The sequence below is a fragment of the Aspergillus eucalypticola genome (genome assembly GCF_003184535.1).
Source record: "Aspergillus eucalypticola CBS 122712 chromosome Unknown BO83scaffold_31, whole genome shotgun sequence".
Taxonomy (NCBI): Eukaryota; Fungi; Ascomycota; class Eurotiomycetes; order Eurotiales; family Aspergillaceae; genus Aspergillus; species Aspergillus eucalypticola.
The window spans coordinates 56,232-81,354 of record NW_020290305.1 but is presented as its reverse complement, the minus strand read 5'-3'; the positions used below and the strand labels follow the sequence as shown (position 1 = coordinate 81,354).

Below are 25,123 nucleotides of genomic sequence, written 5' to 3'. Positions count from 1 at the left end.
GAATTATCGGTTCAAGTAAAACTTAACCCGCCAGCTGCGCAGCTGTTGCCGGCGTTATAGACCCTCCACCAATCAACTGCTTGGTCGTCCCGTTTAACCATCGGTTTGCGGCTGCGCTCGAGTCATAATACAAGGTGTATCCAGCACTGTACACATTGCTCAACGTCCGGTCCGAGTCAGTGAAATTGTTGAGCACTGTGTCATTGGTCAACGTCCATGTAGATGTCACATCCAGTGAGACAGCAAAGGTCGAACTGCCATAGCCCGAGTATGCTGTACCTGTCCACGAGGAGTATTCCGTCAGCGACCAGCTGATACTGCTGCTATTGTACGCCACAAGGTCTCCCTCCAGTTCGGATTCGGATATTGTGACAGTTGCTTCAGCGGCGGCTGTAGAATCCGCGAAATAGCTAAAATCCTGTGTAACCTGAGAGTAATTGGCGACGACTAAGATGCCGGACGTGGTGTTGATGGACGTACTTGTCAAATGAGAGCTGGCGATAACATTACCGAACCAAAGCGCTGCCGCCGCCTCTGGGAGAACCGTCAGACGAGAGTTGGTGAAGTTGATCTCCGAGCCAGACCCCCGTGTCCCAGATGAGAAGACCACTGCTCCCGCCAGCAGGCCTGCAGTAAGATCGGAATCGTAGATGTCTATCTGGGCTGTATCTAAGAAGGCAACGGGAGCCTGCTCAGCATACCCCACGATGTTCTCGGCATAGACGGTGCCCTGACCGTAGATGATGGCGCTCCCAATACCCGCCGTATGTGCGAGGGAGTCGTACACATACACGTAGCCTTGGGGACTGTCCCCGGCAAACGACGAAGATCGATAAGCCCCGGAGTAGTGCTCTAGATTTCGGCCGACAATGGTACCGTAGCCTGCTGCATACAGGCCATGCGAGACTGGACCGGAGCTGTACAGGCTCGAGTCTGAGATGGAGACATAGGTATTGTTTCCATATGAATAGACATTGGCTGCCCCGTTATGCACTGTCACGTTAACGTGGTCAAAATTTGCCACAGACTCGTTGGCCACATTAACAGCTGCGTTCAGGCCAAAGAAACTGGACTGGTAGAGATCACTGGAGTACCCGTGCTTAACAATGGTGGAGTAGGAGACATTCACGACCGATCCTTCGCTGATGACGAGGACACTGGTGTCATTGGCAGAGACTGCAAGCTTTTCATGTTGGATAGTACCAGTTTTATCAAAGTATTCATAAGCCCCGACGATAGCATTGACTTGATAGGTGGTCGGGGTGTAGTCCCAATTCGCCGTCAATGCATCATCAGCTGCATCGGCGGTGAGAACAGCAAAGTCGCTGGAGTCGTGGACGGTAACCGTGGCCGTGCCGAGAGCAGCAAGGAGAAGAAGAGATAGCATTTCGAGTGCAAATGACTAATTGGGATGGAGAGTGATGCACTTGATCGACTATCCCACGAGGGGGCGTACCAAGATTATTATAGGAACTGCCAGACAGCTGCTGCCAATAGTTTCAAGTTCAAACCGCAGCCTTGCAAGCACTTCTCGCACGGCTTACAAAGAGGGCTGCCGCGTCATCCCTTCATTACGAGCACCATGATTGGTTATTGTTGATCAGGTTTGTGAAAAGAGTCTCGAGGATGTGTACAGACAGGGCCGCGTCTCCATTGTCGGCTCCACATCCCAATCACTTTAATCAAGCTTAATTGCTCGGCAGCCGACATTGATCAGGACAATAAGAGTAGTGGAAAATCAACATGACCTAAATCTTGCACATGAGTTATGCCCACTCAAAGCTTATATGACAAGCATAACCCAGAATGACTCCCGTTTTGGGGCGAGTAAAGACGTCTTCATTAAATCTCTTGCAGGGGGAAAAGAACATTCTGAATTTCATTCGCAAAAGGCTGCCGTGGGGCCGAAGGATATATTGGTCAAGTAGAACCATTTGCAAGGATTCCTACCCCAGATACCGATAGCTTAGCAAGATCTACTGCAAGTTAGGGAGCCATGTGAGCAGGTGCTGGGGTCCTTGAGCCAACGTTAAGCAAGCAGGGAAGTTTATTAACCACATCCACTTCTCCGCATTATTCCCCCACATCTTCAAAGTGGGCACTTCCACAGGGTCCTTCATTTGATGCAGCACACGTGGATAGTGCAAGTAATTCCACGATTACCTGGGGGAGAAACCCGAAGCACATGAATGGACCACGTCCCGACTTCATTTTGCATTTGCCAAAAAATGGGAATATTGCATGCAGAATGCCCATATAAGCCGCCATCGCAGGTCTCAAGAACATGACTGGCAGTCTGTGGAGCAGTCAGTCATTCAAATCCCAAAGACCAGAATCTGCATCCTGTCTTCTTTTACCCTTATCATGCCTCCTCAGCCGTGGGGTATCCTTATAGTAGGAACCCTTCATCTTCTGGCAGCATTGAAAGTAGCGGCTACCTCATCTACCAGTTCTCTGCCTACCACCGCTGCCTACTATGTCAGTGAAAGCACCAAGACGTTTGCTGAATCGACTCTGACCGCTACCGGAACCGATGAAGCGGTGATAATTGTCAAAGAGACAGGGGTTGCTATTTTGTCTGATGTAACACTGATTAAGACCGGCAACACGACCAGCAGTGATGACAGCTCCTTCACGGATCTGAATGCCGCAGTCGGTCTGGAGACGAATGGCACAGTATATATCACCGACAGCAACATCACCACCAACGGCTTGAGTGCTAATGGACTACACACCTATGAAGACGGCACCACTGCCTACCTCTCCAATGTGTATATTCACGCAGCAGGAGATGGTTCACATGGCATCTACACCGCTGGTGGAGCCATCTACGGCGAGAACCTTGAGATTTATACTTATGATGGCCATGGCAGTGCCATCGCCACTGACCAAGGCGGCGGCCTCATCATGGTAGAAAATTCGGCTGCGTACACCTACGGTGCCCTCTCAGCATTGATATACTCCACAGGAAATATTACCGTTCGTTCCCTTACTGGCACATCAGCCATTGCCCCTGTAGCATGCATTGATGGTGCAAACTCGTTTACCTTGACCGACTGTGATGTTTCCTCCGGAACGCAGAACAATGGTGTGTTTCAGATTGTGAGTACGGTATCGAGCAGCACAACGGAAACCGCCTATGCCTATGTGAACGGTGGCACCGTATCCGAGACCAATGGCACCTATGCCTTGCTCTTTGTGGCTAACATCGAGGCCCATGTGTACCTGACCGATGTCGCAATCTCCATCAGATCCGGGATTCTAGCCAATATCACTGCTGACAGTGATTGGGGTACATCGGGAGAGAATGGCGGCACTGCCAATGTATATCTCTCGGGGATTGATGTCACCGGCGACATCTACGTGGATGACATCAGCGCGATCAAACTGTACCTGATCGGGTCAAGTTGAGCAGGGCGCGCTGAACCAGGCGAACACGACAGGGTCTGCATCTGTGTATCTGGATCGCAGTAGTACTTGGACACTGACAGGGGATTCGAATGTCGAGAGTATCAGCCGGGTGACTGGGTCCAGCATCTTTACTGGTCAATATCGAGTGACCGAGGTTGCTTAGGGGAAGGAATACCGCTGAAGAGACGCGGTGCTGTGGCAGGAAGTCCCGATGTAATCAATCTGAAGGGGAGTGACTTTATAGCTCTGGAAGCAATGATATCCGGTGGTTATTATCTCCGGACTGTGAGCTGCATCCGTTGGGTCTGGGTTCGGAAGGCATTCGCCGATTGAAGGTCCGACCGGCCCGCAATATCCGACGGAGTACATTATTAAGTCAATTCTTGCTGTCTTCCCCGCACGAGAGGGCATTTAGACTTTCTACAAATACCATCTACAGCTCTCCTTCTTCCTGATCACGACTCAAAGTTCCTTGATCTTTGGTTTTCTTTCATAAAGCCCGATATCCGACATGCCGCAGAAGCTCACGGTCGCGGTGGCGCAAGCCAGCACCCAGTCCACTCTCGCAGCCACCTTGGCGGCCCTGGAGCGAGTGACTCGCCATGCTGCAGCCCGCGGGGTGCACTTGATTCTTTTCCCGGAGGCGTACTTGGGAGGCTATCCCCGGACCTGCGACTTTGGCACAGCGGTTGGCGCCCGTGGCGCTCATGGTCGCGACCAATTCCTCGAATACTTCCATGCCGCGGTCGACTTGGGCGACACCCCAACCGGAGCTGGAGACGACTGGGTGAACCGGAGATTGCCCCTTCCACGAGGCAAAGAATATCGCGGGGATGGTACCCGAGAAGCACTGGAGAAGATCTCCCGCGAAACGGGCGTATTCATTGTGTGTGGCGTTATCGAGCGCGCCGGGGGTAGCCTGTATTGTTCTGCCATCTATGTCGACCCGCGCGATGGCGCCTTGGGCAAGCGTCGGAAAGTAATGCCAGTGAGTGAAGGCAACTTGTTTCTAGAAAAATGTATTGATCATGCTAATCTGAGACTGATAGACAGCCTCAGAGCGTCTGATCTGGGCTCAAGGATCGCCTTCTACCCTCAAGGCTGTCACCACCGAACTTCATGGGGTTCGGCTGACCATCGGAGCAGCGATCTGCTGGGAAAATTACATGCCGATGCTTCGACAGAGCCTGTACTCCCAGAATGTTAACCTCTATCTGGCCCCTACAGCCGATGCCCGCGATACGTGGCTGCCGTTGATGCGCACAGTGGCTGGAGAAGGACGTACGTTCGTTCTGTCTGCCAACCAATGTGTGCGACGCCGGGAACTGCCCGGATGGATCACAGCCAACTCCCAGGACAAACACAATGGCGATGAATATATATGTAGGGGCGGCTCCTGCATTGTCGGACCCCTAGGAGAAGTCCTGAGTGAGCCCATCTGGGAAGTCAGTACGGATGATGTGACAGACGCCAATGATCCCAATGATCCAGCCATGGCAGCCGCGCTGTCAATCACAGAGATCGATGTGGAGGATTGTGAGCGCGGCCGGTTGGATCTGGACGTAGCCGGCAGTTATTCACGCAATGATTCCTTCAAGCTGACGGTAGATGGGCTGGACCTGAACCCACCTCCAGTATAAGCTGTCGGTGACCCTTGCAAGCTTGATGTATATACCTTATCGCAGAAATGAAATAAGTTGTAGAAGATATTGTTCAGTTGATGGGTGGACGCATCTGGAGCGGAGCAGGCGAAGAGCGAGAGCCAATGCCATTACGATATACTATTAGGTCACTACCATCAAGTAGCACACATCTTTGGATTGATTGCAGCCAATTCTCCTTTGAACTTTTCGATTCACTAATCCATGTAATGTCCCAAATAGGCAACCCGGCTTCATCGCCTCAGACAGGAAACTTAGTCAGCCATTACATCAGCTGCAGCTAACCAGTTCCGGGAAATCTGCCTGGTATCGTGGTTATGATTGATTGGTAGCAATCAGCATCATCTAAATTTACTTGCCATACGCCCTTGAATCAGGGCTGCTGATACGTAGAAGCACTTGGAGAGACGAGTAGACACCTTCTTCAGCACCTTAGGATGACCCCTAGTCCGGCGCCTTCACCTCGTTTGGCCTGCCGACGCTGTCGTATTCGCAAACAGAAAGCAAGTCCCCCATCAGTACCAATTGAATCACATCCGCTAATGCAAGGTTCGCTATATAGTGCAGCCAGCCTCGACCATGCACCAATTGTGTGCAGGCAGAAGCAGGTAAGGCTGCCTTGATCGTGCTGCTCTCGTTGATATTCTGTTCTGACTGACATGAATCAGCCTGTGTCCCCAGTCAACGGCCCGCTAGGAAGAGTCGCGTCAATCCAGAGTAAGCTGATCTCCAATCAGGCTGATGGCCAGGAAGCATGATTCTGATCACAATAGGTATGCTCGTGTTCTGGAGGAACGGATAATCGAGCTTGAGTCTCAACAGCGCGGTCCCGCTCATCATGCTCTTGGTCTGGGCACCACCTCAGGCCTAAGTAAGGCAGACATGCAACCGACAGAGTCACCTGAACCGCCACGAACACGAATGACTCGAGCCCTGACCGCAGAAGATGCAACTTCTCCGGCATTTCGCCTCTCATCCCATATCCCGGGAGATGCTGAAAGCACGCAAGCTGGAAGTACCCCTTCCGTTACTATCCTCCCCCCCGTTGTCCAAGGCTCTCCTCATCCAGGGTTCCTTCCCGGGACCAACTATGAGATGGAAATCCCTTCACAGACCCAGGATGAGTTGATCCAGACATTTCTTCAGCGGGTGAACCCGCGTTATCCCTTCCTCCACGAAGGAACCTTCATTGCCTGGTATGAGTCGTGGAAAGGATCTAGGAACTTAGGTGTGCCCCTGCCGCCGCAAGAGCAATGGAAGGCATTCTTCATCAAGATGGTGGGTTATTCGCGATTTGCCTGCAGCGCATACTGACAGCTAGCGCAGGCACTTGCGGTCAGCCTTCTGATTGCACCTCGAGTATCACCCCGGGATATGAAAGTTTCTCAGGTAGGAGGACCGAGAAGTCGCAATGTGCCCCCGCTGAAGATCACAGGCTCTGTATTCTTCCGCTACATCATCTTTGGATGCTGTGTTTGCTTGTCTTGACCCGGTATTGCATGCACAGGCCTACCTACTGTGCACACTGCATGCACTGCACTCGCCTTCTTCGCAAACGGTCTTGACCATGATCGCTGCAGCCGTGCGTTGCTGCGTGGTGGCACAGTTACATTTGTCAGAAGTAGAACACCGGCCACAAGAACTGCTCTGGGAAAGGCAGATTCGCCGCCGTGTGTTCTGGTCTGCTTACGCAATTGATCGCTTGGTCAGTTGGGTTTATCATGTCCCGTGCACTCTCGTAGATGAAGACATTCAGGTTGAGGTGAGATCTCGCTCGTTGCATAACAAAAAGATGGCTCTGACTTGAATAAAAACAGCCTTTTGCAAACATGAACGACCACGAGATCAAAGAATGGCAAGTCCAGGCTGATCGGCTGGAGCCGAATGCATCCACCCCGCGCAGGACTCAAGTCTCGTCTGCTCTTCATCTAATCCGCGGTCGGAGAATCCAGTCTCGCATCTTGAGCATTATGATGCGAGCAGACTATGACCAGCGACTTGCTGAATCTCATCAGTGGCGTCTTCATATGCTCGAGGTGCTCGATGAGTGGAAAACGCAACTGGAGCCCCATAGCGACCCGCTCTCTAAGGGCTATACCAGCGAAGGATGGGTGGGCATGCTGTACAACTATACAGTGCTCCTCCTTTATCGACCGACAAAAGCGAATATGAGTGACTTGGTCATGGAGCATTGTATTGGAGCCTGTACCGACATCGCATTGACGTTCTGGAAGTACCTCAAGAGCCGTCAAACGGCTCAACTATGGCCGGGGGTGAGTAGCTGTCCCCATCAACGTCTCCCGGATAGCAATTGAAACTCTTGTAGCTCCTTAGCCAGTTTGGAATAGGCATCACACTGTTATACTGTCTGTGGGTGGTGCCTCCATCACAACAATTCATTGAGACTCAGTCACCAAAGATTGGCCCAGCCATTCGAACATGCTCAGTGATTCTGGCAGTACTGTCCGAACGGTGGACTGAAGCTGAACCTTTGAGGGACATTTTCGATCTCCTGGCGGACTCCATTCCGATCTATTGGTCTCATGATGGAGAAGCAAGGCGTATTTCGACGTCCTCGGCAAAGACCATTCAGAAATATTTGCCCCGAGTGACGGCCATCGTCATCAACAAAGACATCATGCGCATGCTTCATGAGATGGCCACTGAGGAGTATCCGTGGGCTGCAGGTGGGACAGTGAATGTGGGTGACTGGTCTTCTAATGACGTGCACAGCGCCCAAGATTGCCCTCTATGCTTGGGAACACGAGCAGACCGAGCGGACCTGCCTTCGGTCGGCTTTGACGCAGCGAACCTGTGGCCAGGGGTTGATAATCATACAGATCACACTTTGACAGCTTTATCTGGGGAATATTCGCTATTCCCGGGACTGCTGGGCTCGATTGAATTTTAATCCTTCGATCCTTCAGCTGATGCATGGTTAGTTATGCCGCCTGATTACTAACTGACCTGCATAACATGACAGTTACTTTAGACCCCCTTTTGGATTCCCGCTACTTTCACTGTTTGAACTCTTCTGGCTTGCTATCCTAATCAATCTGGCCCACCCTCCACCCATGAAACTGTCTCCTCCGGCAGAGGACGATTTCGTCTTCGTAAATGTCTCGCGTCCCGACGAATTCAGGTCTGCGTCAACACAGCGCACCATCCGGCGCCATGTCATGCGCGACATTGGGAGATCGCGTCGCCGCACTCGCCCGGGGCAACCAACTTGGTCCGTCACCCTAAGAGCCCCTTCAGATCCAGTCACAGAGCACATCCCAGTGTCGATTGACCCATGCAATACGACGTTTTATCCTGGCCCTATGAGCGACCGAGCGCTTCAGCTCATGCATTTCAGTATGCCCCTTAAAATACCAGCGCCTCCTCGAGCTTACCTATCTGACCCGCGTAGTGACTACGGACCGCGACTACGTGTTTCGTCCGTTTCGGACGGTATGGTTTTCCATGGCATTGAATGACGCCACTGCCGTCCTTGTGGCCTTGGCCAATGCTGCCATGTTTCTAGACCAACGTCTGCGGGCCCAGACGTACAGGTATGAGACTAGTGTGGAGTGTCTGAGTTACTACGGCCAGTGCGTCCGGCAAGTTACGCACCGGCTGGCAGATACCCATGAGAGTCTCAGCCAAGGGGTTATCACGGCCATATTAGGTCTGACTTGTCACGATGTTTGTCAACCGCCGCACTTTATCAATGGATAATTGTTAACTCAGCAGATAGCTCTATGTGGGCATGCTAGGTCGCTGGAAAATTCATATTAGTGGCCTCGGATGTATTATCCACTTGAGGGGTGGATACCGGGGCCTAGATGACAGTATCACCCGCTTCGCTATTTGGTATCCTTTTCAATCCTGTCGTTATTTTATCCATCTATGAGCTAACTGCTCCGCATCAGGCTCGACGTTGCGGGTAGCGTGATGGAAGACTCCCGCCCACGGTTGCCTACTCCGCCGGGATTTGCATCCCAAGTCCCCAATATTCTGTCTCCCACTCTTGGGAAACTTCTAGGGAACCTTGTTGCAAGATATGATTACTACAGCGACATCACGACGGCCTTCAGTTATGCGAACTTTCTTGTTCAATACACGGACGGGTCCCTTCGTCGTTCTGAGACAGCCTGGCTAAACGAGGATAACCTCACTGTAATTGAACTGTTTGGGCCAGCCACACATTTCCTACTTTGCATGTCGAGGCCGACCGAGATAAACTCTAGCGCAACAGACATACCGGTTCTACAGCTACGCGAAGCACTCCGGCTGGTGCTATTACTATTCCTTGGCACGTTGAAGCAAGCAGTCTTCCTCTTTACCGCCCACGAATGCGAATATCTGTGGTGCAAGTTGTCGACGCTCATTTCACAGATTGAGAAGGCCAACTATGACGACTCTTGTCTGAAATTGTATCTCTGGGTTCTCGTCACAATGTCTCGACTCTCTCATTCTATCCAGTCATCGATGTACCTTGACGATATCAGTGCTGTTCTGAACCTCCTAGGCATGGGCAGCAAGGAAGGCCTAGATCTGGTCAAAAGTATCATGTCCATTGACATTCTGGATGGCTATCTACCCTTCCTCTCAGCGCTAGAGTCCTCGGGTTCATAACCATAATCATCGCACTTTAGCCACCTACAATTCCACCACTGACGGAAATGACCTGTCCAGAGATCCAGCGACTCTTTTCTGAGCACAACAATAGTACTGCATCTGCAATATCCTGCACAGTTCCCAGTCGCTCCTCGACTCGGCTCATGGGAACCAATGTCTTGTTAATCCTTTCTGCCACCTGCGGCGGCAGACCATCTGTATCTACCGGACCTGGGGAAACTGTATTGATGGTGATGCCGCCATGATTGCGACCAAGCTATGCACCAATTAGTACACTCCTTATGTGAGATCTCAACCACGTCTTCAGCTTACCTCCATCGCAAGGGAAAACGTCAGCGCATCCATCGCCGCCTTTGAAGCACTATAGACTGGCGAGCCTGAAATGCCTAACTTGGACGCCACTGAACCGATGTTAATGACCCGACTTCGCGGCGGCATGTGCTTCACTGCTTCCTGCATGACGTAGATTGGACCAAAGACGTTGACGGCGAAGGTGGTCGCTAGAGCTTCGGGAGCAGCGCTGAGTACTGGTCCCGGAGTGCCAGTAGCGGCGTTGTTGACTGGTCCAAGTTAGCAAGCGTCAGAGCCTGGGAAGTGGAGATTTTCGTGGACAAACCTAGGATATCAAGCCTTCCAAAGGCATCAACCGCTTTTTGAACAAGTTTCTGCGCTCCGTCAGGCCGGGAGATGTCAGCCTGGATGGCTAGGGCCTGTCCGCCCGCGGCGGTGATGCTCTCCACCACGGTGGCAGCGGAAGGAGCCGTGGACAGTGAGACATAGTTGAGAATGACCGCTGCACCATGATGAGCTAGGAGAGTGGCAATGGCCGCGCCGATGCCTCTCGTTTTGCCTGATCCAGTAACAAGAGCTACTTTGCCTTGAAGACTAAGAGAGGAATCGGATTGGGGCATTGTGAATGAGTGATGATGTTGGGGATAATGGGAATCAGAAATCGGAGGGATCAGAGCGCCTTTTATGTCTTGCCAGCGGATAATAATGAGAAGGGAACAATGTAGAAGTGAGAGATTTTTCTGCCCTCCAGCTGGTGATATTCGCCGCCAAAATCCTGGAGGCTATACACGATTTCCCGATTTGGCAAACGGTCCCTGGCCCCTGCAGCTCACTCTGGCACTAAGCTGGATGCAGTTAGTGCTGATAAGTGGATATGATATAATACTGATCATTGGTTGGAAGCTGTTGTCATTACTCCTATTCCTATTCTGGCTTAGCATCGCTCTGTTGAGAAACTGGAGAGAGGACTCGGCAGAGAGCATCTTGGATTCATTTTGACACTAGATATGATACAACAAATATCTCCTACATACCGGTTGACCAAGGATCACAGCTGAATCATTCAGTTGCTGTCACGATTGTCCGCGACTGTTGCGTCTGGTATCCGGTCGTGTCGAATTCCACGCTACCACTACTGCTTTGGCTCAGGCTGCTGCTCTTCCGCAACTCTTCGGCCTCATTTGTGACGTGGAACTGGCGATGCTCCCAAATCTCCAACGGCTGCTCCTGAGTAATGTACTCGCCGGATTCGGTTGGGTCGATCGTAGACCGGCCCTGGGACTTATCGCCGGCGCGGAAGCGGGATAAATGGATGGTCGAGCTGTCCAAGCGACTGGTGTATTTTCCATGGCTGCGGTCGTATGACGAATGGGCCAGGAACGCCCGCCAATTAAACAGTCGGCGAAACAAAGTCCAGGTTTGAGGAATGTTGGCCACGATCACTGCTGTGGCAGCCTCGCGGACGTACCAGTCCACCCATTGGTCGCCATATGGATTAGACAAGGAGTAGTACTTGGACAGAATTGAGCACAGAATCACAAAAGCACCCAGCGAGAAGACTGCGCAAAGCGTGACCTTCTTGGCCAAAGTAAGTTTCGCCTTTACCAGCAGGGGTAGCGGAATGGCCATGATCATCAGGTCAGTTAAGATATTCAGTGTTAGTACCAAAATCAAGTGATTGCGATAGACGGAGCACTGGAGGTTCTTCGGCGGCACGGACCAGTATGCGGAAAAGGGACGACACCAGGCGGCAAAGAATAAGATCTCCACAATGACGAAGCTAATGGCACAGAAGGCACCGATAATCTTCACAATCCGATGCTGCGAGAGTCCGGAGCTAGAAAACAATCAGATGCTGTGTCACAGATTTCACGCAAGGCAAACCCACGTCATGGTTGAATACAGCAGCAGCAGGCAAGCCTTGCAACCCCAAATGGTGGCTAGCCACATCTGCTCCACCACAATGACCAGCTTGCTACCTGTGATACGGTCTGGGATGGAGGAGGGCTCGATGTCACCGAATTGGTCTCTAGGAATCTCGTTGGTGCCATGCTTTTGCACTTCGATCAAGAACACCGTCAGCAAGATGTAGAGGACCTGTTATGGCTGTGAGTCATGGGGCCGTTATTTGGATGACAACTTAAAGGTCAAGCGTACAACAGTAAAGGACATCAACAAATCCTCAAGTTGAAGATGGCGGGGCACTCCCATCTGCAACGTTCGGGAGACATAGCGCAGTAGGGCTGTCACGATAGGCGATCAGCACTGATCAGCATCCTGTCACGCCGTTTTCCCCGACGATCACTTACTGACTAGCAGCACCACCGCTAACCACACCCAGGTGTTGGCGCTCGACACCATGTTCTGAAAAGACAGAAAGGTTGCTTTTTCAGAGAAGTACCGGGTGTGATCTGTTAGGCTGATGGCGTAGTAGAAGGCACCCCAGGTGCCTGGCTCCTTTTAGCTGTTACAGCTTCTGCTGACACTTGCTAGAGCTAACAAGAGGACAGCCAATAGCACGCCGGCCGATTGTATAGCCTCTCAACGGGAGATGGGAGCTTCCATTGCGTGTTAAGGGGACGTAGGCAACAACCGGGAGCTGTGTCTTGTAAGTACTGCTTTACGAGCTCCTATGCCGCTCGTGACAATAAAACCTCCGATTCCCCGAAGCAGCCTTGAAGCCCAGTCGGGCCCACCTGATTCTCAAAGGGGTTATTTCGCGCGTGCATACGATTGCTGGAAGCCCTTCCCTCAAGGCTCCATCCGTGCTTCCATGTTTGAGGCGCCCGTGGCTCCGGGGCCGATCACGGCAATCAAATAAGCCAAGGGAGAGTGAGACTCTGGTGTAACTGCCTTATTGTCGATGTCGTTCTCGGGATGTGTTCTACTGAAAGGATAGCCTTTTCTAAAGTTGATCTGCTGATTGGAATGTTGCCCTCTATTGAGTCTTTCCCTTGCGCAGCTGAATATTACAAGGGGTAAGGGTGTAGCTACGCGGATAATTCTCATGGCCAAGGAAGCGGCGTATTGACACACTCGTGTTAATAAGCCCACTCTGGAACGGCCCAGCTTGTACGGAGTAGTACCGTTCCAAAGGCATGGGAATTAAGATCGGAGCGGGAAACTCTGCGGTGAAAATTCTGTCAACCCGTCCACCAGTTCAGGACACGCGCGGGTTCCTATGATTGCTGAAGGGTGAAAGAGTTGTTACTATGTTCATTGTATGCGGCCCAGAAATTGTCCAGATAAGTGGCGTGGGTTAGAGAAGTGGCTTGAATGCAGCGACAGTGTAGAGCGCTGCTGCTTGGTTCCTCGAGCTCGTGTAGCGAACCCGAATAGTGTCACTTCGGGCATTGTCCGGTGATTGACTCCAGGGCAGAAACTGGACCAGCCGGCCGAACGGGCCAACTGATAGGATCCAAGGTCTCAGCCGAAAATCTTATCTCTAACCAGTCAGCGGTAGGACGTCTCAGGAATAGAAATTACCTGCCCTCGCCGTTCCATGGGTCACTACCGCGCTCATTCCGACCTCGTTCACGGGAAGCATCACACCTCAATGGTTTGTCCACAGGACTGGTGAAATCACCAGCGAAGAGCGACACCCGTAGCAAATGTGGGAGAAATTACCTCCACCAATGTCCAAAAGTCCAGATGCTACTGACGTGGTTGGTCCGTTCGGCACAATGGACAGTCAACTTTTTATGGGCAGACTTGTGGCGCATCGACTGCGCTATGAATGTTACAATTTGTGTGACGGTAGGGAGTGTTGACCCTGATATCCCTGGGTGTTTGAAACTCAAATTAAACATAGGCATTATAGACAGACAGGATCTAAGTATGATGCAATCTTGTACCAATCTTTCTAGGCTGTAGCCGGATATTGAGGACATTAAATTTCCAAGCCCTTCTTGAATTTACACCATGATCATTCTACTTCTCACATGCTTTATACATACTAGAGCTGCCATACCAGGGTCGGCCTGCCAAGAATGGACTTTAAGCATGTTCTCATTAATGCCACTATACCCGGATTGATATCCAGTGTGCTCGATGTAGAGATGGGACATCTATCATATAGTGGCCCTCCGACTAGTCAAGGTCAAATCCCGGCCCAGTTTACCTGATAGTAAAGCCACCGTCTACGCGAATGTCCGCTCCATTGATCATTCCACTCGAGTCCTGTTTTACGAATCAGAATAAATTGGAAACACTCCTCAGTCAATGGGTCAGCTGCGTACCTGACAGAGAAATAGAACCGCATCCGCAACCTCATCTGGCTGCGCAAATTTGCCTGTCGGGATCGTCTTCAAGAAAGCCTCCCGCACATCATCCTGCCCCCAGGCCTTCTGTCCCAGAGCGGTCCAGGCCACTGTTGGAGACACGCTGTTTGCCGTGATGCCACGGCCACCCCATTCAGAAGCCATACTACGCGTGAGTCCCAAGAGTGCCGCTTTGGATGCACAATAGGCCCCGTGACGATGCAGGGCTACATGTGCGGCCTGGGAGGCCAGGTTGACGATGCGTCCGGGAGGCGGCGGATTTGGTGACGCATGAGCGACCTCCGCCGCGGCCAAGTACAAGCGCGCAAAGGCCTGCGAGCACAGCATGGGACCCAGGACATTGGTGTGCAGATGCTTCAGAGTCTCTTCCGGCGGGGTGAGCTCCAAATCACTGAGCGACACATAGCCCGCCGTGTTGACTAGGATGCTGGGGAAGGCATGAGCAGACTGCATCGTCGATGATGGGGTAAAAGTCTCCTCCTTGAGGGTGGTGAAGACCGACTTAACAGCCTCAGGGTTCGTGATGTCGCATTCATAGGTTCGGATATCCTCGCGCGCGGGCAGCTCACCGTATCCCGCCTCTAGCAGCTCATCGCGTCGGGCAGCCTCGAAGGGGGCATATAAAATAGCTAGCCGGGCACCTTGGTTGCGAAGCTTCTTACCGATACTCGAGCCCAAGCCGCCTTGTCGAGGGAGGCAGTCAATACTTAGATGAGAAATGTGACGAGGTCGGGTCTATACCTACCTAGACCACCGGGGAGGATGGCGAGCCGGCGCGCAAATGCCATGCTATAGTTGAGCCAATGATGGAGCGCTTAGGTAGTTAGAGAAGAGCGAACAAGAGCTTGAGATGAGAATAAACCGACCCAACAACGATAAAGTCAAGGAGTGATCGACTTGTTGGATTTCCCCGCCCCAGCAAACCGATAATATGACGTCATATCGCATATGGATCGTCGACACGGAAATGAAGGAATGGGATGGAATTCATTTAACTATGTCCATCGAGCTGTATAACTCCTGAACTGGACTCGACGCAGTTGATGTGAATCTGGGGGATGAGGAAAAGTCCGTATCCAAGCCTCTCTGTAGAGCGCCGACCGGAATTGTAATATACCCCCGCGTTTTAATTATCAGGCTTTGCTTCTGGACAACGTGGAACAAAGATAAGTGTGGAAACTAGGTTTGCTGGCACTGTACGTTTGAGTCACCCTGGAAGGGTGAATGAAATTCTACAAGGCCAGCGTATGAGGACAGGAGAAAAATGGGGTTTTATACCAGGCTGGGGCCTCCTCTCTGCCACTTACACGGACCGATGATTGAATCAGCGAGCAGTTGCACGCACCAGTCAGTACTGGTTAGAAGTATCCCTCGGAATTGATACTCTCTGCGGGCTCCAGACCAGTATATGCCGGTGGAAGAGGAAGGTGTGAGGTGCCTCGATCCCCAGTATCAGGGAACTGGGAGACGAGCAATAGGTCTATGTGAATCTATGTCTGTCTATACGTATCGCGTAAAAGAAGAGCTGCCTACATCATAGTCCAGTGTCATGAGCGAGAGGCCACAGGGCTTCTCACTAGTCACGATCTGCCCTCCACGATCTTGAGCACATCCTCTAATGTCTCTGCAGTATGATCCGGTTGTAGGCGTTGGCACTCCTCCACGTCGCCCTGGCCGTACCGACACCAACACACCTGGGCTCCGATGTTTCTTGCGTACAGGATGTCCGTCAAGGTGTCTCCGACCATCAGTACGCGCTCCGCTTCCACCTCCTCGGGCGCCCCCAGGGCTTTCCAGTTCGGCCAGAGCACGTCTGTGAAGCTGGACGGATCCGGCTTGCGCTGCACGCCGGCCACACCATGACCCAGGATAAGGGAATCTGGAAAGAAGTGGAGCAGGTCGGTCTTCTCCAAAGCCGCCTTCACTGCGACCGCTGCTTTGTTGCTGATGATGGCCATGGGTTGATTCCGATCGTGCAATGCTTGTAGGACGTCGCGAGCGGCGGGATAGGGACTTGTACGGGATTGGCCATGAATGGCATACAACTCGCGATAGGTAGGAATCCAGAGAGACTCGTCGAAGGTGGTGGGATTGGGGTGTAGACTGCGAAAGGTGTCCCCGGGAGGCGCGCCGGTGGAGACGAGCGGGCGAATGTCGCTGGACGAAGGCGGAGGATGAGAGGGTAGAAGGCGCTGGAAGGTCAATTGGATGGAGTGCTCGATGGCATCGTAGGTGTCGAACAGTGTGCCATCAAAGTCAAATATGACAAGCTGGTAGGACATGATGACTGATTTCTAAGTTGTTCTGTTTCTGCGTAAATTCCATTTCAGTTTCTTTTTCTTACTTTTTATTCTTTTTGACTCATTCCCGCAATGCCACCAGCCACCTCCGCCACGTTTGGGGGTGGCGCAGTCATCTCCTCCCGAAAGTATAAGCCACACATGGCTTGCATGGGATGTATCTTATTTATTTATTTACTATGTACTTGTGCCTTTCCCCAGATCAAGATATTTGGGGTGGTAAATTAAATAGCAGAGGCAGTTGCCAAAGAGTATGTATAGTTCAGTGGACGAACTGCGTGATCCTGTTCATCCTTCCATTCGAAGATCATTAGTACTACTAGTATATATATACTACTAATCTCTGTTACTGGCAGCTGCAAACATTCTCACCGTACAACACCATGATATCCTCCACTCTTCGCAAAGAAAATAAACGACAATTTTACTTCCTTCAAATATACGAGTACCTTCGAGCAATTTGAAAAAGGAAGAAGAAGAAAAAGAAGAAGTCTACTGGTAAAGATTGTTGTTTCCCATTATCATGCTGAACTCTGACCCGACTAAATAATGTCACTACTATCTGATTATTCTAGTTATTGCGAGCCAATAGTTCTCCAAGAATTCACTGAAGCTTTTAATATTTGCGTGAGGTTGGCAGCTCTATATCAATTGACTAGCAACTTTCGTTGTTCACCAAGGAATCGTTTTCAGTGGAAGTTTACAGGCCAGGGCCAAGGAATTGGACTATGGGGGCATGTTAGGATGGACGACCCGGTAAGCGATGAAGTAGCGGAAGACGCCAAGACAGGGCGCAATTTCGAATTAATAAAGCAGATAATGGTGGATTTGTAAGTGTGACCTCAACCTGTCAGTCAGAATGGTCTGTCCGATAATCCAAGCGCTGCCTGTTAAGCCGGTCGGGTCGGCTCTTCCGTCACCTCCGACTGAATTTAGGCACATTAATACAAGTGAAAAGCGTCATGTAGCAACATGCCCATCCATCAATGTAAATTTTTAGAGACAACCGAGGAGACGCTTGAGACCGACAAACTTTCCGTTACCCGTAGCTAATAATCTGGCACTGGTTGATGATGGCAAGGCAATCAAGCCCGTGCACACACACACATATGCCTATGGATTAAGATGAAGATGGTCCTCGACTGCATACGGGCCCCATCTTCGGCTCTACTGTTGGATCTGCACAAGACCTTGAATTGAAAGCTTAGCACACGGTGCCCGCGGGCTCCGGCGCGCCTAAGGCTTCCTCGGGATCTCATTGTACGGCATTCATGCACATAGTTCACTCACAGATGAGAGGCAGTCAATGCCATGACGGTCTCCGCCAGCCTTGCTGGTACCGCTAGCGTTCCTTCTAAGTGAGCTGTGTCTCTCCACGTCCACGCAATTCAGGATTGGGGGGGGGGGGGGGATTGCAAACAGCTGACAGCAGAATGATCCTCATCCTGGATAAGAATTATACATTAGTGACTCTAAGAGGTCAGCGTTCATCACTATTCGGTGAAGTTTAACATCGGGCCTTTACTCCTCATACACGGAGAGCGAAGTGATCCCATGTAGAGATCTCAGTGATTCTCTCACTAAAATACGCCGAGATGTTTACGAGAGGTCATCAGAACGACAGCCTGCAGGCTCTAGGGAGATTGAGAACCGAGAAGCCGTCGGACACGGTTGATGTGGGGGATAAATAGAGACACGACACCAGTCCCAGAATGGGTATCATCAGCCATCTCTCATTTTGTCCTGTCTATAAGCTACTCTCATTCTGACCGCGCAAATGGTCAACCTACTCTCTGCCTTCTTCCACCAAGCTGACCTTGCCCTTGCTGCGGCGGAGTACCTCAACTGGACTACGTACAGCGCCAATGAAGTTAACCTAGGCGGATGGCTTGAGCAAGAAAGCACTATTGATACTACTTGGTGGGCCGAATATTCCAAAGGCGCGGACGACGAATGGAGCCTTTGTGTACACCAAGGCTCTCAGTGTGGTCCCGTTTTGGAGAGAAGATATGCGACCTATATCACAACCTCGGATATTGATAATGTAGTATACGCCGGCGTAAACCTTTTGCGCATCCCCACCACGTATGCCTCTTGGGTCAAAGTGCCCGGGTCACAACTGTATTCAAGGGACCAGGTTTCGTTTCTGAACAACATTGAGACATACGCCATCCTTAAGCATTCCATGCATGTCATCATTGATGTACACTCATTACCCAGTGGAGTAAATGGTATGGCAATTGGAGAGGCAACGGGACATTATGGATGGTTCAACAACCAGACAGCGTTGAATTATTCTCTTCAGGCGATTGACTCCGTCACCACCTATATTCAGAATTCAAACCATCCGGAGTCCTTTACCATTTCACCCATCGACGAACCTGTGGACAACACAGATTTGTCAGCATTTGGCAGTCCAGCAGCATGATCGGATGCAGGTGCATCTTGGGTTCTGAAATACATTCAGGCAGTACTGGACAGGGTCGGGAAAGTCAACCCGAATATACCGGTCATGTTTCAAGGTAGCTTCCGAGGCGAAGAGTACTGGTCATCGAAATTCTCTCCATCCGCTAACCTGGTCTTCGATGTGCATAACTATTACTTTGCTGGCCGAGGAGCAACAGGCCAGAACATTACCACATACATCTGTGCCGATGCAGAAGATGGAGCGGGTGATGGCTAATTCCCTGTGTTAATCGGCGAATGATCAATCCAGGCACAGTACAACAACACCTTCGCTGACAGAGAGGAAGCTCTCAACACCGGACTTTATGCTTTCGCAAAATACTCTCAAGGAAGCGCCTATTATACTGCCGCCAAGTTTTCGGGAAATGCAACCGTCGACGGTCAAGGTACACAGGCGGACTACTGGAATTACATGACCTGGATCAATAACGACATGATTCATCCGGATAAAGCTTCTGAGATGTGCGCATAGAGGAAATCAATTTTAGGAGAAGTGCATTCCCTGTGGCCCGTCGAACATTTATCATGCTGCATAATAATTATCTCACTATTAATGCGAGCATGAGATCCGTGACGGTCGACTTTTCATGTGCTTGATGTTGAACCAGCTTGTTGCGCACAATGTCAAGGCTTCATACTGGGGTACTTAGCAAACAATGCTATAGAAGTATATCCTTCAGCAAATGCCTGACTGTCGTGTTGTATCCGTGTTTGGTGTAGTCCCTGATAACCGTGGCAATGGTACTTTACAGGTCTAAAAGACATGGTACGGCTATCGCTGGGCTTTGATAAGAGGATATTAATGGCAAAGGGTCAAATACGTTCATGAGATCTTCTCAACAAGTTAAAGGGTGGTATTTGATGATATACCGTGTATAGAATCGCCAAGTAGTGGCCCAATCCATCGATGATGTGTTGCTGAACCTTGCTGTTCTTCTATCTAGCACATCATCTCCTAGCAGACATGGTATCGTGCACCCTTAGGTTGTAAGTCCCTATCCCTTGTTTCTCCGGCGATTGATGCTGCTTGCATTAGCAGACTGGGTCATAAGATGTCGTTCTTGGTCCAATAAGCCATCAATGACCTCTGTGACTCCAATAAGCTCTCGACTCTCAACTCTTAATCCCACCAGCACCGACCCGCTTATCTCATGATGGATGCCAAACCACGTCTTTCGAGACGCATCAACAAAACCCGTGCTGTTGTTCCATTATCGCCTCCGACTCCAACCTCAACAACCATAGACTGGGATCATCTTGCTGAGGAGTATAATGACAAGTTGTTTGCTGGCTGGCTACAATTGCTTTTCCAGCAGTCCCCTGCCTTGCCGTCGAGGCTCGCAACCCAGCATCGTTGTGGCACTGCACGGATAGCTGATGTCTCACAGTTTACCAAGGGCGCTTACAATATTTGCTGCATTGTTACATTTGATGATGAATTCCGTGCACTTGTTCGGTTCCCAATCCTGGGTAGAAGCCGATTTCGGACGGAAAAGAGTCGAAACGAGGCTCCAGTCATGAAACTCCTATCTCAAAATACCGCGCTCCCTGTCCCCGGCATTCTTGGAATGGGCCGATGGGGATGTGGCCCTTACCTTGTCATAACTTTTATTGAGGGAACGTTGTTGTCCAACCGCCTGGGGACCCAACAATCCAGTCGCCCAGCTTAAATCCAAATGTTTCCGACTCCGACATTCAAAGTGCCTATCGCGTAATGGCGCAAGTTATCTTGGTATTGTCTAAACCAATCTTTTCGTCTATTGGAGCTCTGGAAGAGGGTTCCCAGATGTGGAAAGTAGCTCAAAGGCCACTGACCCTCAATATGAACGAACTGGTGCGCGTTGGAAATCTTCCTCCTGGCATATTTGCCGAAGGAACATTCAGTACCGCGGGCGAATATTTCGAGGAACTCGCGAGACAGCAGCTTTCCCACCTTCAATACCAACGGAACGATGCTGTTGATGATGAGCGAGATTAGAAATACATAGCCCGCTGCCTTTCTAGGAAAATCGCCCGGGAGTATAAAAAGCAGCAGTTGGGTCCGTTCCATCTTTACTGCGAAGATTCGCGTCCGTCCAATGTACTTTTTGCAGGACAAGACTTTTCACTCACTGGTGTTATTTATTGGAAATTCACTTATGTTGCGCCTGCCGAATTTACCTATACTGCACCCTGGTGGCTCCTCATCGAGAGCCCCGAAGCTTGGGAGTCAGACTTGCATGTATTCTTGGCACGGTATACACCACGCTTGCATCTCTTCCTCAATGCACTCCGATCATGCGAGGACGAGATGATCCGAAAGGGTGCATTAAAGGAGTATCAGCGGCTTTCAGAACGCATGTCAGAGTCTTTGAATAACGGGCTCTTTGGTTCTGCCTTGCTGCTAGGAAAAGCTACATGTTTGATGATATCTATTGGCAATTTACTTGACAAACAACATTTTGGACAGTGATCTCTTGAAGATAGGCTTTCGCTTTTGCCACAGGAGTTGGACGGACTCAAGATGTTTGTTTCTTCGAAGATGCAACAACCCCGTGAGAACCACTTAGGCGAACATATGTCGATGGGCAAGCTTATTGATCTTTATTGCTAATCCGACTCCTAGTATTTCAATGCATGGAGTATATGTCACCTGTTATCCTATTGCTATATTCTACGGTGCTTTGGATCCTCAGGACCTCGGAAAGTTCTGCTGCGAATCTACGTTTACCCACCACAATATGCGGCGCCCCAACTTCTTCAACGTCATAAAAGCTATCATACAGACCTGTGATATACGCTGCAACGGAAGTAAGATCCTGGTTATAGGTACTGCCATTAGGAGATGCGATATTTAGTGTAGTTTCTTGGTACAACCTACTTCTAACACATGTTTAACATGAACAATATATGCTCTATGTAATAATAGACTTTATACCCGCTGAGGTCCAGGAATATTGCTTAACCGCTGCTTTCACCCGCCGTTTTGAATGAGCCCCTATATATGAATGTACTACCAATATGCTGTAGGCTAACTATCTACTATAGCATAAACCAGTCAATGCCGTCGTCGATGATGTGAAACAGCGGATGCTGATGGGTGACCACCCGCACCATGGAGATGTAGGAGTGTTGAGATGGGAGTAGCACCCGGGTAGAAACTCGTCGGCATGGGAGGAATAGTGAAAGGGCTCGTTGATGGCAGATTAGAGGTGAAGTCAGCTGCCATTGTTGGAGCAGCATAGGTCCTATCTCGTTGTTAGTAAATATGGGTTGAAATGAACGACGCAGTCACGTACGGGGTGGCAGTAATAGTCTGTTTGCTGGTAAAGGTCTTTAGATCTGTTGCTCCCTTTGCACTAGAGAGACAGGCCCCATATCCATAGGCATTTTCACACAGTCAGACCACATAGCTGGTGTCGTTTGCCCAGAGGTTAACGTTTTCGATGGTAATATCGTAGCACGGGACGTCAGAGTCACATTGTAGACGGATCACTGGGCGTGAGGCGCTAGCGGATTCTCCGTGCCAGTTCTATATGTTTAAACAAATCAGAATGTTTTCCACATCTGGATAGAATGCACTTACTCGGAATGTGAGGTTGGACACTTGAACTCCTACTGAGCCTCGGTCCTTCCCCCAGGCCTCGTCTATGGCTAGCGGGTAGGGACCGCCGTGAACTATAACATTCTCCCAGATGATAATTTTAACAATTCCATCCCCACTGTTGCTTTTCAGGAAGCACGCACCTGCTCGATTCATGTAGAGATTGCGGTAGTGAATGTCAGAAATATTGGTGCCTGTGCCCAAGGAGCCAATGGCGGTCCCACCACTTAGATTGCAATAGATATTCTCGATCAGATAGTTGTGCGCCGGAGACTTGACAGTGACACATTCATCGCCGTTCCTCACTTCAATGTCATGGAACCACATGTTCTCTCCCCATACGTCGATGGCGTCTGTCGCTCCCACTGATGTCACCCCGCGGATCAGAATATTATATACCTCGCCACTGGAGACAGTATCAAAGACGATGTAGTAAGGGGGCGAGTCAACAAGTGCAAATCCATGCACCGAGAGATTACTAACGTCTTGGATGCGCAGGAATCTCTCGCCGTAGGTGTTATTCTCCAAATATTCGTATCCAAAGCCCTGAATTTCCCCGCGAGAATTGCCGCTGAAGACTTCGAAACCATTGCAGTCACGGACCAGAATCATCTGGTACGATCCGCGGTGTCCGCGCATGATTACACCGTCTAGCTGGATTGCAGAGGACTGGCCATGCTTGAACTCGATATCCACTGCCAGCGAGTAGTTACCAGGTGGGATGTAAACCAGGCCCCCCACAGAGCAGTTTCCCCAGGCATCGAGGAGGGGCTGCGAGATATCCGTCTTACCATCTGCGAGGGCTCCGTAATCGACGATGTTGCAGGTTTGATTCTTGGCTTTAGTGCTGTAGTCCACTAGAGGGCCAACGGGACCAGATAGTTGCGCCCGTGCCAGAGTGGCCAAGAACAAGGTATATGGTAAAATGCTGGGTCGCATGATGACCTCTGACCATCAACAGACTATCACGAGCAGTGATCGTGGTCTCTATATCCTCAACGAAATTAAGAATTGGTTGATGGGAACATTCGGGAGAGGAAGTAGTACATAAGTAGACATACAATTAGGGGGCTGAAGCGCCCGCCGGTGACGATCGCACCCCAGATGTGAGGGCTGCGCGTCAAACTGATTAAGGGACAGCGCTATGGGCGGTCGATGATGAACCAAGTGGAGATTGGCGGGGAAGAGCAGGTAAGCGAGCCAAAACAGCAGACAAATCTGCCGATGTAGTAAACGAGCCCCGTTTTCGTAGCCGTCCCCGATCATATGTGCAAGGCCTGTCATAGTGGCTCTGGAGACTCTCCAGTGGAGAGGCCATAATAACGCTTATTTAGTGCTCATTCCTCCCACTAGCTCTAATATTACTAGCGGACGACAGGGGTTCAAAGCGCAAGGGTATATGGATCAGACCACTCGCCATGTCTATCAACAGTATCACACGTCGTAATACAATTATAGCACAAGGACAGTCCCTAAGTGACAGCATATACGAATTAAGTCGCGATGGGAGGACAAAGAAACGGCGCAGCAGCCAACATAATACGAAAAGCTCCTCTAGCCACTGCTCTGCTTTTGCTATCCGGTCATCGCCTAGCGTCGTATTCCAAGTACATCTACTCTATATTTGCGTCTTGTGGGAGGCTTCTGGAAGAAAGATCGCACCAACTATTGGTGTTGTTACCAATCAAGAAAATGCCATGTTTATCCTTGATCTGGTGGACAGAGGGCGGGGGAAGCATAACGAATATGGAATTCTTGATTGAACCTCCAAATTCGAAGATAAACCCCCGATTAGTGCAGTTGATCAAGGAGTTTGGGCTTGTACTTCTTATGTACTTGGATCAATACAGAGAACCAGATGGTGCACGTAATCCGGAACTCAACTGAACCTGAGTATCTCTGTCAAAAGTTTTTCTCGCTATTTTTGCCAAAGAACGATTCGTAGGTTGTACAAACCGTTGTTACACAAGTAGGATTGGCATATGTACTCCACCCGCAGGAGTACATATCTATATGATCCTAGTAACAGGGGATTGGAGACATTTCGTCAGATGTCCTGTATCTTCATGGAGGCTACCGATTTTTGGCTATTGCAACATCAATCTAGAACGTGGAGGGACCCTACACCTATTTAGCAATGTAGCCATCGGGCCTTTGGAAATATAGTACATTGTAAGGACAATAATATTGACCATTCATATATGCATGGTTTACATTATCAGGGTGTTTCCGGAGAATCACGATTTTGTCTGTGTAATTTAGTTGAGTTCAGAAATCCATGATGAAGTTGGTTTCACCTGATCTTCGCTACTTGTATTTGATGGAGGATGTCATTAGGGCATCTTGACTACTGGTAACAAGCCCCTACTAGTACTTCCGATACTAAACGAAACGAGTAGCAACTCCGGTGGATGATTAAATATTATAAACAATAAGGTAGATGTCAAGCTCGTACTAGTTAGACACGAGACTTCCATATAGTCACGACAATGCATCATGCTCACCAAT

The 25,123-nt window shown here is 50.2% G+C and overlaps 10 protein-coding genes across 10 annotated transcripts; 5 read left to right on the top strand and 5 right to left on the bottom strand.

Annotated features, from left to right (window-relative positions):
• Window positions 1-22: 22 nt before the first annotated feature.
• Window positions 23-1,387, bottom strand: BO83DRAFT_455251 (uncharacterized protein; the record flags this gene model as incomplete). Its single annotated transcript, XM_025537018.1, has 1 exon — window positions 23-1,387. The coding sequence occupies one exon, from the start codon at window positions 1,385-1,387 to the stop codon at window positions 23-25; it is 1,365 nt and encodes a 454-aa protein (XP_025383808.1).
• An 876-nt stretch (window positions 1,388-2,263) lies between these two features.
• BO83DRAFT_440776 (uncharacterized protein) lies at window positions 2,264-3,598 on the top strand. Its single transcript, XM_025536286.1, has one exon. It carries the CDS (start codon window positions 2,365-2,367, stop codon window positions 3,409-3,411), a length of 1,047 nt encoding a protein of 348 aa, XP_025383807.1. The 5' UTR covers window positions 2,264-2,364; the 3' UTR covers window positions 3,412-3,598.
• Window positions 3,599-3,839: 241 nt separating this feature from the next.
• BO83DRAFT_411338 (nitrilase) lies at window positions 3,840-7,983 on the top strand (the record flags this gene model as incomplete). Its single annotated transcript, XM_025534301.1, has 9 exons — window positions 3,840-4,399; window positions 4,461-5,045; window positions 5,635-5,680; window positions 5,741-5,789; window positions 5,846-6,350; window positions 6,399-6,461; window positions 6,508-6,834; window positions 6,890-7,345; window positions 7,399-7,983. The coding sequence occupies exons 1-9, from the start codon at window positions 3,923-3,925 to the stop codon at window positions 7,981-7,983; spliced, it is 3,093 nt and encodes a 1,030-aa protein (XP_025383806.1). The 5' UTR covers window positions 3,840-3,922.
• Window positions 7,984-8,146: 163 nt separating this feature from the next.
• BO83DRAFT_402451 (uncharacterized protein) lies at window positions 8,147-9,692 on the top strand (the record flags this gene model as incomplete). Its single annotated transcript, XM_025533533.1, has 3 exons — window positions 8,147-8,429; window positions 8,485-8,626; window positions 8,987-9,692. The coding sequence occupies 3 exons, from the start codon at window positions 8,147-8,149 to the stop codon at window positions 9,690-9,692; spliced, it is 1,131 nt and encodes a 376-aa protein (XP_025383805.1).
• BO83DRAFT_381948 (SDR family NAD(P)-dependent oxidoreductase) lies at window positions 9,666-10,616 on the bottom strand. The gene is made up of 3 exons (XM_025532113.1): window positions 10,312-10,616; window positions 10,008-10,255; window positions 9,666-9,951 (listed from the first exon to the last, which is right to left on the bottom strand). The coding sequence occupies exons 1-3, from the start codon at window positions 10,604-10,606 to the stop codon at window positions 9,709-9,711; spliced, it is 786 nt and encodes a 261-aa protein (XP_025383804.1). The 5' UTR covers window positions 10,607-10,616; the 3' UTR covers window positions 9,666-9,708.
• A 429-nt stretch (window positions 10,617-11,045) lies between these two features.
• On the bottom strand, window positions 11,046-12,347 carry BO83DRAFT_411335 (UbiD family decarboxylase; the record flags this gene model as incomplete). Its single annotated transcript, XM_025534300.1, has 4 exons — window positions 11,046-11,823; window positions 11,875-12,083; window positions 12,144-12,229; window positions 12,296-12,347. The coding sequence occupies 4 exons, from the start codon at window positions 12,345-12,347 to the stop codon at window positions 11,046-11,048; spliced, it is 1,125 nt and encodes a 374-aa protein (XP_025383803.1).
• A 1,497-nt stretch (window positions 12,348-13,844) lies between these two features.
• Window positions 13,845-16,581, bottom strand: BO83DRAFT_411334 (putative short-chain dehydrogenase/reductase). Its single transcript, XM_025534299.1, has 5 exons — window positions 15,947-16,581; window positions 15,800-15,890; window positions 15,736-15,766; window positions 14,225-14,949; window positions 13,845-14,165 (listed from the first exon to the last, which is right to left on the bottom strand). The coding sequence occupies exons 1-5, from the start codon at window positions 16,546-16,548 to the stop codon at window positions 14,103-14,105; spliced, it is 1,512 nt and encodes a 503-aa protein (XP_025383802.1). The 5' UTR covers window positions 16,549-16,581; the 3' UTR covers window positions 13,845-14,102.
• Window positions 16,582-18,343: 1,762 nt separating this feature from the next.
• On the top strand, window positions 18,344-19,504 carry BO83DRAFT_402447 (glycoside hydrolase; the record flags this gene model as incomplete). The annotated part of the gene is made up of 3 exons (XM_025533532.1): window positions 18,344-18,980; window positions 19,005-19,238; window positions 19,314-19,504. 3 exons carry the CDS (start codon window positions 18,344-18,346, stop codon window positions 19,502-19,504), a joined length of 1,062 nt encoding a protein of 353 aa, XP_025383801.1.
• Window positions 19,505-19,715: 211 nt separating this feature from the next.
• Window positions 19,716-21,625, top strand: BO83DRAFT_402446 (phosphotransferase family protein; the record flags this gene model as incomplete). Its single annotated transcript, XM_025533531.1, has 5 exons — window positions 19,716-19,773; window positions 20,278-20,659; window positions 20,698-20,989; window positions 21,011-21,431; window positions 21,495-21,625. The coding sequence occupies 5 exons, from the start codon at window positions 19,716-19,718 to the stop codon at window positions 21,623-21,625; spliced, it is 1,284 nt and encodes a 427-aa protein (XP_025383800.1).
• A 444-nt stretch (window positions 21,626-22,069) lies between these two features.
• On the bottom strand, window positions 22,070-23,554 carry BO83DRAFT_411333 (rhamnogalacturonase A precursor; the record flags this gene model as incomplete). The annotated part of the gene is made up of 4 exons (XM_025534298.1): window positions 22,070-22,259; window positions 22,311-22,363; window positions 22,418-22,543; window positions 22,598-23,554. 4 exons carry the CDS (start codon window positions 23,552-23,554, stop codon window positions 22,070-22,072), a joined length of 1,326 nt encoding a protein of 441 aa, XP_025383799.1.
• Window positions 23,555-25,123: the final 1,569 nt, after the last annotated feature.